This window comes from Meriones unguiculatus, chromosome 9 (genome assembly GCF_030254825.1).
Source record: "Meriones unguiculatus strain TT.TT164.6M chromosome 9, Bangor_MerUng_6.1, whole genome shotgun sequence".
Taxonomy (NCBI): Eukaryota; Metazoa; Chordata; class Mammalia; order Rodentia; family Muridae; genus Meriones; species Meriones unguiculatus.
Window position 1 is genome coordinate 7,189,365 of NC_083357.1, and position 13,851 is coordinate 7,203,215.

General features: G+C 45.0%; 1 protein-coding gene across 2 annotated transcripts in view; it reads right to left on the reverse strand.

Annotated features, from left to right (window-relative positions):
- The window catches only part of Cacna2d3 (calcium voltage-gated channel auxiliary subunit alpha2delta 3), an 804,670-nt gene that overhangs the window by 423,015 nt on the left and 367,804 nt on the right, over nucleotides 1–13,851 (reverse strand). For both annotated transcript variants that reach the window (XM_060390773.1, XM_060390772.1), the window contains exons 7-9: nucleotides 11,320–11,380; nucleotides 11,079–11,229; nucleotides 187–261 (exon numbers count right to left, since the gene is read on the reverse strand). In XM_060390773.1, the coding sequence (XP_060246756.1) occupies nucleotides 187–261; nucleotides 11,079–11,229; nucleotides 11,320–11,380 (287 nt within the window). The remainder of the gene's footprint in view (nucleotides 1–186; nucleotides 262–11,078; nucleotides 11,230–11,319; nucleotides 11,381–13,851) is intronic.

Sequence of the window (13,851 nt, forward strand, 5' to 3'; positions counted from 1 at the left end):
ACTGCCATGATTTTATATGTGCCTCTCAATGCACATCCTATTAGCTGGAGTGAGCTCCCACAGTGAGAGTGAATGCACATTACATTCAACGAGATTTTAAGAATTAAGATAGAGCTATTAAACATCTCAATAGCAGAGACAGACAGAGACAGATTGCTGATGCCTTTGCCCTAAGGCAGCCCCTACCTCCTTGTTGGTCCTGTCCGCTTGCACCAGAGTTCCATTCAGACAAGGTTCCACATAGTGAAGCTCTTCATTATACTGCAAAGGGTAGAGAAAACCAAGAGGAAACATTGAATGAAGAACCCCAAAGTGTACTAGTTAACAGTCAAAAGCCACACGCCACACAGGAAGACAGCACAATCACAGGCCACATTCACTCAGACAATTGCAGTCAAGTGCTAAAGACAAACTTGTTTGAGAAAAACCTAGAGAGAGAGAGAGAGAGAGAGAGCCCATGCTGAAGTACTGAAGGGTACACACTGCTAACTGATCGTCCTTCAGTAGTGACTGGGCAGAGAGCACTCACACGTCCTACTGGGCATGCCAGAGGGATGATGGAACAGATAGGTTGGGCGGTACAGTTTCAGCTCCAGCCTCTGCTTCATAAAACCACGAGATACTTGTATTGGTCACACGTGAGGGGACATAACGGAGGAGAGGAGGGGTTTTGATGCTCTCCTGAAAGGTAACCCTGAAAGGGGGGGAGGAGCTTTTGGTGATATGCCTCCTATATAGTGGTACTATCTATATTGCCTTGCCAATAGCAGCCTACTTTGCATCCCTATCAATCCAGGATATGACCCTTCATTTTATTTCCTCTGCACATGACCACTGCAAGGGATTTGATGAGTGCTGGGCATGTGGACTGCCTACCCACTCAAGTATCCTAACTCATTAGTCCACAGCACAGGCATGCTGTGGTCCTTCTACATTCTCTTCTGGCTCCACCACTGAGAACTGTGCCAGAAGTGCCTCTGCCTGACTTGTGCATTTCCTGGGTGACCCATGCTCATCCTCTAGATTGGTTCAGTCCCATACCCACTAGGAAGAAACCTTGGGTTCGGGAGAGACAGTTAGTCAAGCTTCTTTCCATAGAAGGTTTAGTTCCCTTCACCAGGAACCCCAGCTCACAGGGAAACCCCATCCCTAGTTGCCCTACCTGCCCCTGCCCCTGATATGGTAATTGGTTAAGAGCAGTTGTACCCAGACATATCGTTGCCCTGAACTAAGTGGATTTGGGCACAGGTCTAAGCCCACAGTAGGTGGTACAACCCATTCACTCAGCGAAATCACCATGGCATTTCCAATTTAACAGCCAAATACAGCCTGAGCTGCTGAGGGAAGAGCCTAGAAACAGCTCTCACATCCCCTCTAAAACAAAATCTGGCCGAGGAGTGGACCTGTTAGACTGTGATCAGTGAGCACCATGGGAAGACAAAGCAAACAAAGCAAGCTACAAGATGAAATAAAGGATGACCTTGGGATACTCACTCTGGATACCTGCAAGGGTATACCTGCACCTGCTAATCAGCGGGGGGGCAGGGGGGCGCATCAGTACCACATACAGAGAAGCTGCCTAAGCCATGAGATGCTGCTCTGGGCAGTTAGTTGCTATGGAGCCCACCCTTCATCCAGGCTCAGAATACGCTTCATTTGTAGTTTGAGTCAGCCTCAAGCCTTTCAAATAGCAAACTATTTACAGACAGGGAAACTGAGGAAAAACAAACTGCAACAGACACCATTGACTACGTAGGGAGCAGTATCCAGGTTCATGCCAGAACAGTCTGACCTCACAGCTACTTCTTTTCAAAGTCCTCAGCACATCGGAGCTCACCTTTGTCCCTCTCAAGCCTTTGTTTCTGGTCTTGCAAATGCATCTGGAAATTTCCATTTGTCCTATGAAGTATTGAGAAAAAATGGACACGCACCATCCCTACTCCCTTCATCCAAGTGTGTGGAATCTAACCCAGGGCTGGTTTTACTTTCTCGGCAGCTTCTCTAAGGGTGGTGGATGTTTTTGCTGAAGGGGATAGTGGCAGGGGCTGGTTCTGGGGTGGGTAGCTGGGGGACTGTGTAATGTTCCCTTTCCGGATTCAGCCAGATTAAACAAATGCGTTCACAATGTGATGATGCTTTGAGCTTCGTGTATAGTGAGTGTGTTCCTGGTGTGTGCTGGGCTGGAGTCAGCTGCTGAGGAACAGGGTGTGGTATTTGGTCCCAGGAAGGGAAGTCACCTCTGGATTCAGGAAGCACTCACAGATCAATGCGCAGCAAGGTTCTATTGTACTTCAGAGGGAAACTGGCAGCTGCTGGGAGACAGCCATTCCCTTCCCTTCCCCTCCCTTGCTGACAACCGACTTGGTTCAAGGGAACAACCTCCTCGCAGCATATGTGGTTTTAGCCAACCACAGCCATCCAGCGCTACGCTCTATTAGATACTTGCTTCTAGAGCCTCTTTGTGCACATTGAGCAGTCAATGGACAGAAGGGACGTTTCATGGGTATTTTTCTTGGACTTTCTCTTGTCACTGAACGAAAATTCACCTGTCTAGACCCCGCCCTCCTCCTCGGGGTGATGTTGTGCAGTTGCTACTTCATAACTGAGACATGGCAGGAAGATGAAAAGCACAGGCCAAGAAGAGAGAACAAGGAGGTGGGACCAGCATGGGTCTACCACTCTGAATCACAGGACTAAGGCTTCGTCTGCCCTCCTTTTGGATTCCTCCATCAGGCTATTAGATACATACAGGTTGAAGCAACCTCTGTACCTTTATTCAGCTGCAATGTGACTCCGATCTAAATATTCTTAAGGGTCCCACTTTGGTTCTTGCTTTTAAAAACAATGTGTAGATGGTGTATGTGTGTGTTTGTGTGTGTGTATGTCAGTTTGGGTCCATGTGCATGTCTCACAGGGTGTATGTAGAGATTAGACAACAGCTTTGCATGCTGGCCCTCCTTTTTATCTAGGTTGGGATCCTGTCATTCATCTCTTCACATCCTACTCCAGCTGGCACGGGCACTGTGGGGATGCCCTGTCTTTACCATCTGTCTGTCCATAGGAGCACTGGGAAAACAGAAGTGTGCTACATATCTGGCTTCACATGGATTCTGGGGATTTGAACTCAGGCCCCCAGGCTCACAGGGCAGGCACATGTGACTGACTGAGACATCCCCCCAGCCTCGTTCTTGCTTTTAGTCCTCTGTTTCTCGCATAATTTGAAAAGTTTCACAACACTCTTCCTAACACATATTTTTCAAGGGCAACTCCTACACTTGTGGGGTCAGACATCAGACTTAGGGCAGCTGGCTCCGAGTCCTGTGCTGCTAACCCTCACCCCTACTCATCTTACAGTAACCCCAAAATTGGACCTGTGGAGATGTAGGGAGGTGACAGATCTGAATGAATGTACTTTGCTAACACAGAGGCTAGTGGATGCTGGGGGAGGGGCCGGAGGAGGAGTTTAAGAGGGAGGAGGACCAGGGGGTTTTGTCCTCATCAGGAAGGTGCATATGGAGTAATCAGAAGCAGGCTTGCCGTCACTGAGCACACTGCACCCGCAGTAGAGGAATCCACCCCTCTGAACTCCAGCCAGCTTGTTAGTGGCATCATCCAAGCTTGCAGTTTCCTAATTTCCCCTGACTACATCAGGACTGAGCCAGGCCCAGCAATCTGGTCTGGATCACTCTGGGACTTGGAGGTGGCCGTGTGCAGAGAGGAGGGGTGCATGCCCAGCAGTTGAGTCAAGAAATCCCACCAGCCACATAGGCTCGTCAAACTGCAAAGGACGCCCTGCACGTGGATGTGTTTCTGAAGGTCCAGCAGCTCCCCATTTGGATACCTTTCAGCTGGTACATGTTCACAGATGCTTACTGGATACCTTGCTATTTAATTGTGCATGTGTGTATATGTGAGAAATGTACATGTATATGTTCTTGTGGGTGTGTACGTGTGTGTACGTGTGTGTACGTGTGTGTACGTGTGTGTACGTGTGTGCACGTGTGTGCATGCATACAGAGGTCAGAGGTCAACATCAGGCTTCTCCCTCTTATTCTTCACCTTATGTCGATGGAGTCTCTCACTGAAACTGGAGATCATTGATTGGCTGAACTGGCTGACCAATGGATCTGCCTGTCTCTCTCCCTCCCTCTGTAGCATCGAAGTTGCAGACACTTGCATGATTTGTGCCCAGGTTTCACATCCTGGGGCTCTGAAACCAGGTCTTCATGCTTGAGCAGCAAACACCCTACAGAGAGAGCCATTTCCTCAACTCAAGTATTCCCTGGACTGCTGAGCTGTGAGTTAATGGTGGTAGATGGTCACTTCAGTTTATAACAGAAGATGTGGTTACAGCTAGCCTTAGGACACAATAGTCCATAAATAATGCTTTCATTCTTACTTGGCTAAGTTGATGTCAGTATCTCAAGGAGAAAGATGCCACAATTCACCCTCCCAGGTGCAAGTTTGTCTGTGTTCTACCTTCAGCTCTTCTTATGACCTGTACTCCACCACAGAGGCATTCAGCCACCCCTCTTGCCAAGGTAGCAAGTCCTTTCTGCAGATGCTGGGAGAGTTCTCTTGGTAAGACAAGAGAGCCTAGGGAGCCAAGAGGAGACCTCGACCAGCAAACCGGCCACATGCTGAGAGAATGCCACCACTTTAAGAGCTTAGAGCCTGCCGCAGGGTCTCAGTCATGGCTAACTTTCCCTTCCCATTTCCTTATTATGGCTTCATCTTCCGGATTGCACCAAAAGTTCCTGGATTTGCCGCATAAGCTGGGTCTCTTGGGCATTGCAGCTTCACAAGCCACAGAGACTGGGTCATAGAACCCTGGAGTCACTACCCCACCAGGGACTCACTGGGAGGATGAATGAGCATGCTCAAAGTCCGGGCGAGAAGAGACAGACCACCAAATGTGTGTGCTCAATGTACAGGAGAGGAAGAGGGCAGGCATGGGAATGCAATGTGTGGACACAGTGACAGACAGACAGATGAACACAGGAGAAAGGGAGAGGTGGTAGTGATGGGGCCAGACTGCTCTTGGGAGCAGATGTCATGACCTCTTGGTTTCCTTGGAGGAACACTGTACTCACATTTGTGGGGGAAAAGTGCTGCTCCACTGGGCACAAATGACCAACTAACTGCCCCAAGGCAGGAAGCTGAGATTCTAGTCCACATCACCACGCTCTGAGCACTCCCAGGGACCCAAAGACTAGGAGATGAGGCCTTGCCATATCCCTCCCAGGAAGGTATCTGACATAGATGTCTTCATTCTCCCATTTGCTCACTGGACATTAACTACTAGCCTATATGTGCCAGGCATATAAACACTGGTTTAGTTTGATCATGACCATCACCACTGAGTGATTGTGAATGTCTTTTGTCTTTTCTTGCCTCTTAGTTATAAATGAACATATTCATATCTCTGCTATTTTTTTCATGATAAAAGAGCATATCTCTCATACTAAAAGGGTCCTTCTGAGATCAAAACAGGCCACCACCATATTCCTCTATTAGACTATTAGACTATGTTTTAACATTCCTTTCTCTTGTTGAAAGACTATGTCCCTGTCTCTATCAACCATCATATTAATGGCTAGGTAGCAAAAGCACATCACCAAATGTCTTCTTAGATCTTCTGCTCAGTCTCTGTAAGCATTCTCACTTCTCCTCTTCCACAGGTACAACACACTTCTCAGAATGAAGGCTACTAGGAAAGGCAAGCTTTAACCTCAATCCTTGAATGGCCAGAATACTCTTGGGGAGAATCTGAGAACAAGGATATGGCCATGTAGTAGGAATCCTGTTTGTTGACATGTGCATACCACAGCCTGAGAGCTGTCCAGTGGCCAGCTTGCCTTTGGGTTCTAGAGCTTTGTGTCAGAAGCCTGACTTGGTGGAAGAGAACAATACAACTTTCAGACTTAATGAAATAGACGATCAGTTACCTAGACACTGAGATGAGGGAAGGCCCAGTAAGAGGGGAGAGACTTCCAGAAAGGTCTCCCCACATCACCCTAAAATCTGAGGCTCCATATAATATCCTGAATATAGCCGACTGGGCTTGTGTGATATGGACTGACCATCAACGCAGTCCAATTCTTCTCACCAGCACCAGCTTCCCCCACATCCTCACCCATCACAATAATCCCCAGATCCAGTCAGTTCTCTCTAGAAGTGAGGCCCAGTCTCACAACCTGAATGCAGTGCTTGTCTTCTCAGTAAATTCCTCCCTCCCAGACCTAGCCACTGGCTATACCTAATGTCGACTCCATTTCAAATACGCATCACATCCTCACTGAGTCTCCCACTGAGGCCTGCCTATATCTGTCCCTGCCAGGCTCCTTCCCGGAAGGTGCTGGCCTCACGTACCATGAGCACCTGCTCCTGGGTTTCCATACCAGATGGTCACACACAGGATCTCAGGATGGATGAGGCAGATACCTGTCTTCTACTGCAGCCCAGCTCTGATACCAAGCATACAGCCATGTTTATTAGACCAAATGATCACAATGACAGAAAAAGCAAAAAGGTAAAAGTGTAGGGAAACTTACTCAATGCAGAGCTGAGGAAAAAAAAAGTGAAGTATAAAATTAAAAAAAATAATATTTAACCATTTAAAAAAACAAACAAATAATAAACAACAACAAAAAGAATAAGTAGGTGTATCCTTGGGAATTTGAAGTTCCACCAACAGCCAATAATATTAAAATGTTGGCTTGTTCCTGGGAAGTAGGAAACTGATACAAAGAAGACTCAGTTAAATATGTTTATAGTTTTGCTGCTGTATTTGTAATAAAATGATCCTTAGGATGAAAATGTAGGAAGAATGGAATGAAGCAGAGGAACCCATAATACTTTCGTCAAGACAAGTCATCCCGGGATCTTCTAGCTTACAAAATATCTTCTAAGACTGGAAACTCTACTGTATAGCCCCTATGAGCACGGAAAGCAAACACCAGCTCAGGCTTCTCAATACAGCATTCACTGCTTTAGAAAGCAGAGCCACAGCCAGCAGAATACTGGAAAACTAGTTCTCAGAAAAAACTGAATTAGAGGCAGAAATTTCTAGGATGAAGTAGCAAATGATTCCTCAGCACCATTCTGCATAAACTGGGCCTGCAGGAGGCCTTTAAATTGATTTCACAATACCCGCCCCGCTAATACATTGTTCGCATAATGCCTGGCTTAGGCATCTGTAAAATCATTTCTCAGCTTCTAGCATCGGATGGAATTAGTACACTCATTTTTATGATAATGTCGTTCACTTAATGCATGGCTTCCAGAATGACTTCAAAGTGAATGAGAAAATTTATATGGTTTTTCTTGTCATAATTTAATATCAAATTTTAACTCCAACTGCAGGAAACCCCTGCATTTCACCTCTTTTTTTTATAATTCCATCAGTTAATTCATTAGCTCTAGATACATTTTTCAATACCCTGCCCCTCAAAGATAAAACAATGTTTATTTATCCTTTCATGATTATTCTCTGAAAAGACCCAGATCAAGAGATTTTCAATATAATACATAAGTTACACTTGACAATGAACTTAATAAAATATAAAGCTGATCAAATGGCCATGAAACACCTTTCCTACAATTTCAATATCCTCCCTGCCTTCCTACATTATGACACTGAAAAGCAAGGACAACAATAAATTAGATTTGCCTGAATAAAACCCTACACTGTGTGAGGGCTTCTATCACTGGAAATGAGGCCTGTATTCTTGATTCTCTCTCTTTCACATGCCTCCTCAAACATCCACCTGGCGAGCAAAGGAATGCTGGCCATACAGGAAAGGTAGCTAAGGAAATGTCCTCTCTGGCAGCAAGATCCTGCGAGAATAACACCCTCACGCATGCAGAGCAATCTGTGTAGAGGTGCAAACACCTCCCTGTAGGCACCTGCAAACACTAGTTCTCGGGACGCCCTCAAGCAAGTGACTATTTTAAACAGAGCTGGGGAAAACCCACACCATATTAGGAAGGCACACGTGCAAGGTAGAAGAAAGGGGAAATGCTGCAGGAAAATGAGACCACAAGGCAAAACCAGTGAGATGCACTGACCACCAACAGACAACGCAAGGGAATTAAAATAAAAACCTCTGGATCTGCCACTAGCTGATACCCTCCAACTGTCAGTAAACAAACTTCCATCATATGTGGTGGACGGTGCAGTGGGACTGATGCAATACTTTCAGCTGTAGCAATTTTATGTGTAGATACTATGCAATCAAACATACACCCAACCTGATAAGCATACATGCGTTATCTTCAGTGTGCTCCAAGCTATGGCAAGCCTATCCACTACAGAACTCTCACGGCACAGTAATAATACACATCTATAGCCAAAGAGGTTTGGGTAAACACCTTGACATATATATGTGTATCATATATTATTATATAGTTGTGTATATAATATATAATATAAAAATATACAAAATATATGTTATGCACAGCTGATATATCAAGTTGATATATATATATATATATATATATATACATTTATTTAAAAAAATAGTAGAGATAAATTACTAGGTATTCTCTAGAATATGATCTTGTTTATGGAAAAATGTATGGGCTTAGGTCAGAAGGCTAGCTCGGTGGGTAAAGGCACTTGCTGCCGAGCCTCGAGACTGAGTTTAATATCTAGGACCCGTATAACAGATGAAGAGAACAGACCCCTGAAAGTTGTCCTCCAACATCCAAAAGTAACACATAGTAAAATGTAGCATAATTTTTAAGTATGTGGATACATATATAGAGAAAAAACTGAAATAATTTTATCAGATGGAAGAATGAAAAAAAACTGAATTGTCCTAAAGATTTACAAGTTTTAGTCATTCAAAAGCAATCATCATAGAAAGTGACTGTTAATTCATTGCCTTCCAATGTAAATTTGCTACTTTAGCTAACCCATTCACTTACACACTAGTGGAATGGAGATCCTGATTCTACTGTAAAGGGTTCAAGCAAAAATATTCAGAGTTGCCAGACATCATGATAGCCCTGTAGACAGTCTTAATTCATGCTGAAAACTAATGATGATCAACGCAACCTTCGATGGGCTTTATTGCATAAGGGATTGGTTCAGGGTGAAGAAAAATATTTTCTCCAACTATTCCATAATAGCTTGCTGTCTCTGTTTAATTATCTTAATCCCCCTGTCCTCATTATTGCATTGACACTGTATATCTTAATGAACTTACATAGATTATTTCAAGTGATTGGTCTTGTTAACTGAACAATAAATTCTGACAGATAAAGGATGTAGGATGTAATTAGTTAGCTCCTCTTCTATAAATTTCTGATACTTCTGTGAGACATAATTAAAGATTAATAGGAAAGATAGTCTCAAATTTGCTGCTTCTTATCTGTAAATGCTCCAGGATATGTGAGGATCCGACCACATTTATATCATCACATGGAGGCTGGCATCTAGGGGAGATCCTGACTAGAAAGCCAATGCAGTCTTCATCTGAGAGCCTCACTGCAAAGGCCTAGGCCCTGAACTCAATGTCTTCGTGGTCAGATGGTCCAGGGGACCAGCTGCACCTTCTCCACCTCTGTGCAAGAGAGCTCAAGGCATGACAAAGCGAGGCCTGAAGCTTCACTGTGCTCCTTATCCTGACTGCCAGCTTGAGGCAGTGACTTATGCTGAGACAGGCCTGTGCCTTCACACCATGTAAGCTGTAGTGAGCTGCTGAGGATCGGTAGCTGTAAGCTGCACACAGTGGGTACTCTAGACAGTAGCTACTATTTTTCATTCCACAGATATTTAAACTCCTGCTGGGAACATGTCTAAAACAGCCTCTGCACTCCAGGAAGATAATGGTATCTTTGTTTTCCAATTGCTCTTCAGAGCTTTAAAATCTTATTAGACTTACTTATTTGGCAGATACACATGTGTGTGCCTGAGTGTGTGCACATGTGTGTGTATGAGTAGGCACATATTACACATGTGCCATGGCAAAGAAAAGGTAGTGTTAATTTATGAGTCCTGGAAACTGCCTAGCATTGTCAGGTTTGGTAGCAAACATCTTTACTCATGAAACCTCTTGCTTGGCTTTTTGAAAACAGCAACTGTTGGTTTCTCTGCTTTGTGGTTATGCCTTTCAATCTGGAGGTCTCATCAGAAACATGTAGGAAGAGTACCCAAGCAATGCCCTTGCCACTTAAACTCCTGCACCTTATTTAACCTAGAGAACATAGGCTGCTGTTCTGTCTCTGCAGACGGCTGCTCTAGCACAGAACTCTGACCATACACTCTAAGGAAGTCACACATAGCAGAGCTTCATCGCCACCAGAGCACTGTCCAAACTCCAATGCCCAGGTTCTGTGCTCCTTGCCACACAGCCTCCATTGTCCTGCTACCTGCTACCTACTACCACTGCATGTCCCAAATGCACATCTGGAGATGCACACCTGTGCACACTGTCCAAGTGCCCAGCTGAACACCACAGTGCTCTACAGTCTTTGAAAAGAGAGGGAGGTCTGTGAAAGGGGAGGGGCATGAGGGACAGGATGATAATTACATCGAAGAACTGCAGAGAATGGAAAGGGAATGCCTCTCTCTTGCATGTCTGTGTCACTGCCCAGCCTTGGCATGCTCCCTGGGTCTCCATCTGTCAGTCTCAGGACCCTGAACATTTCACTGACACCTCATCTGAACTCTTCCCCTGCCCACCTCCTGGGTTGCTGTGATGAGGGAAGAAGCTTTAATTAGGAAGAGCATGCTACTCTCTGCCTTTCGGTTCTTTAATCTTCCTGCTGTTACCATCTTGGACACAGGGTTGACCCGGCTTAAAGTTCATTATCTTGTGAAAAATTTTAGCAGCTCATGGGACAAGTTTATTCCCCAACATCCCCAAAAAGGCTGTTTGCTGACCTCAAAGAAAGCAATGCATCTACAACATTCCCAGCCCCTGAAAGATCCATCCTCTACTGGCCCCAAGTCAGTGATTAGCATGTGAACATAGCTAACCTTTATCCTCTGGTCCCCAGACCCTGCACATCCAACAGCAACTACAAAAATACCCAAACTGCAAAGAAAGCACAGAGCAGGCAACACTCACTGTGATGATGTTGAAGAAGTCATCATCACCCAGAGTGTCCAGAATCGAGGAGACTGTCTGCTTGGCAATGGTCAGGCGGAGTCCTTTCATGCTGCCGCTGACATCCACTAAAATGACGACATCTTTTGGAGAAGTCGCTGCCTGGATGTACCTAAGTGGAGGGAAAATTAAATAAACATGAATTGTGGCCTCTCTTCAAGCTTTCTCTCAAAATTGACTAAGAGATTTGAGCTTTGCCTACCATTTTCTGTTCCTGCAGTCAAAGGCAATGACTCCATTCTCATCTGGTTCCCATTTAATCCCTAGAAGAAAAATGGGGTTATGAGAAACCTTGAGACTTCAAATGGTTATTTGTAGTACTTCAAGGCTGCTCTGTTTTGCTGACCAAATAGATGGGGTGAAAAAATCACAACCCAGGAGCTCCACACTAGCTGTTCATCCATCTCTGGAAAGCGCCCTCAGGTGGTAGACCCAAAGCAAACAGGGCCTTAGCCTACTCACTTCAGAAAGCTGTGGTAAAACTGGGAGCCCTAGTAAGATCCTGTCCATGGAGAGAGACCGTGGTAACTGCAGCCCCTTTCACAGCTGTGAATGAAGACAGCCAAAACCATTTCTCATAGCCCAGTAAGGTGCTGAAGCTGCTGGCATCATTCAAAGGTCTCTAGGCAGTGTCTGGCCCCATCCACAGGCCCTAATGAGGTCATGTCTACAGCACAGGCTGGGGAGAAACCACGTGATCTGATAGTCCCAACTCAGAGTTGCTTCTCCCCCCTGCTCCTGTTTTAAACCTCAGAAATTTGGCCTGCATTTCCATGCTGAAATGAAATGGCTCTAATTATTCAGCAAAATAAATCCAGGCCTTTTGAATCTAAGTCTTGAAGCCAAAGGGATTTTCCCATATACAAATTGATCAAGCAACCTTTGAGTCATGGTTTGAAAACCAGCAAAGATGCCACCAGCAAGGGTGGCATTCTCCATGAAAATATTATTTTAAGAATAGTATTTTGTTTCAGGGCTAATAAGATGACTCAGCAGGTAGAGGCACTTAACGCAAAGCTTGACAAAGTAAGTTCAATCCCTAAAACGCATATGATGGCAGGAGACAACCACCTCCCTCAAGCTGCCCTCTGACTTACATACACACACACACTGTGACATGTGCATACATACAGTCATACTTAACTTCACACACACATACATTTAATAACTAAAAAATGTATTGATTTTTATTAATTTAGAAATAAAAGGAATTATTGCTTTAAAACAAGTTAGGGCGTCATCATTCTTGGTCAGCAGGGCTGCTCATGGATAGAGGACTTCAAACAGATTTTGAAGGGAGAAAAAAAGGATGATTTTCATGGGTGAAATTCCTGATTTTAGGTGCTCACTGACAGCTTCATTTTCAACTTACAATGGCCAGCATTCCTGATCATGTCAGGGTAATAACAGGATGTTCAAGAGAACATCCCCAAATGACTGCACCCCGTAGGGACATTGTGTTCTGCCCTCCTTGCACCTATGCTTCCGCCTGCACTGGGGCAAACTTTAAAGGCCTCCACTCCAGGAATTAGAAAGCAGAACAATAAGAAAGGGCCAAGTAAAAGTCATTAAGTATAAGGATGAAACAACCCATAAGACAGTGCACAATAAGAAGCCATAATGTGATTTACTCCTGACGAGCCGAGCATAGTTAGGATGGCACCGTATCTACAAGCACTGTGGGTCATCCACCATCACTCTCTGGCTCGCTCAGTCTTCTTCCCATGGCATCTTTACTGCTGTGCACTCTCCCAAAACTTCTAAGAAGAGATTAGAAGTGGAGTTAAAATGAGGCAGCTCAGTCATTGTGTGGATTCCCTAGTAAGGGGAACAGGGGCACTCTTTGACATGAACTCTGTTGCCTGCTCTCTTATCACTTCCCCCTGGAGGTAACCTAGCAAGCCCACAGAGGAAGAGGATCCAGACAGTCTTGATGTGACCTGATAGGCTAGGGTCAGATAGTAGGGGAGAAGGACCTCCCCTACCAGTGAACTAGAAGAGAGGGATAGGGGGAGGAGAGAGAAGGAGAGTGGGACTGGGAGGAGATGAGGGAGGGGGCTGCAACAGAGATGATACAAAATGAATAAATTGTAAAGAAGAAGCAGAAGAAGAAGAGGAAGAAGAAGAAGGAGAAGAAGGAGAAAAAGAAAAAGAAGAGAACACTGCATTGCATATGGGCTTGTGACTCTCCAAATTTGCACAGGCACTGTTGACATTGGTGCCTTTCCAAATGTCCCTATCAGATTAGTCTGCTGGGGGAACTAGCAGAACAAAAGTAGACATGAAGATGATGTCCCCATGCTGGTCAACTTGACACGAACTGGAATCCCTCAAGAAGGAGTCTTAATGGAAGGAATGCACACAGACACTAAAAAGAAATCACAAATGCCCACATGCCCAGTGCCTCAGGTAATAGGTAAAAGGTAAAAGTTCACCAAATGTGAGATGATGGTGCATTACTTTACCAGGGTGCTGTAACTGAGTACCACCTGAGAGGTGGCTTAACAGTCATGTGTTCCAGTCATGCCCTGTTCTAGGAGCTTTTATCCAAACTATGGCAGCATAAGCTCTCTACACCCCATGGTCCTCACCCCTGCGGTCCTCACTGAAACATCCTGTGAGGTAGAAACCAGTGTTCTTCACTTGCCAGAGAAACAGAGATATTGCCAAGTGCTGGAGCCACCAGTTCTCCAAAATTGTATACTGAACTTGAAGTTCATGAGCATATGCACAA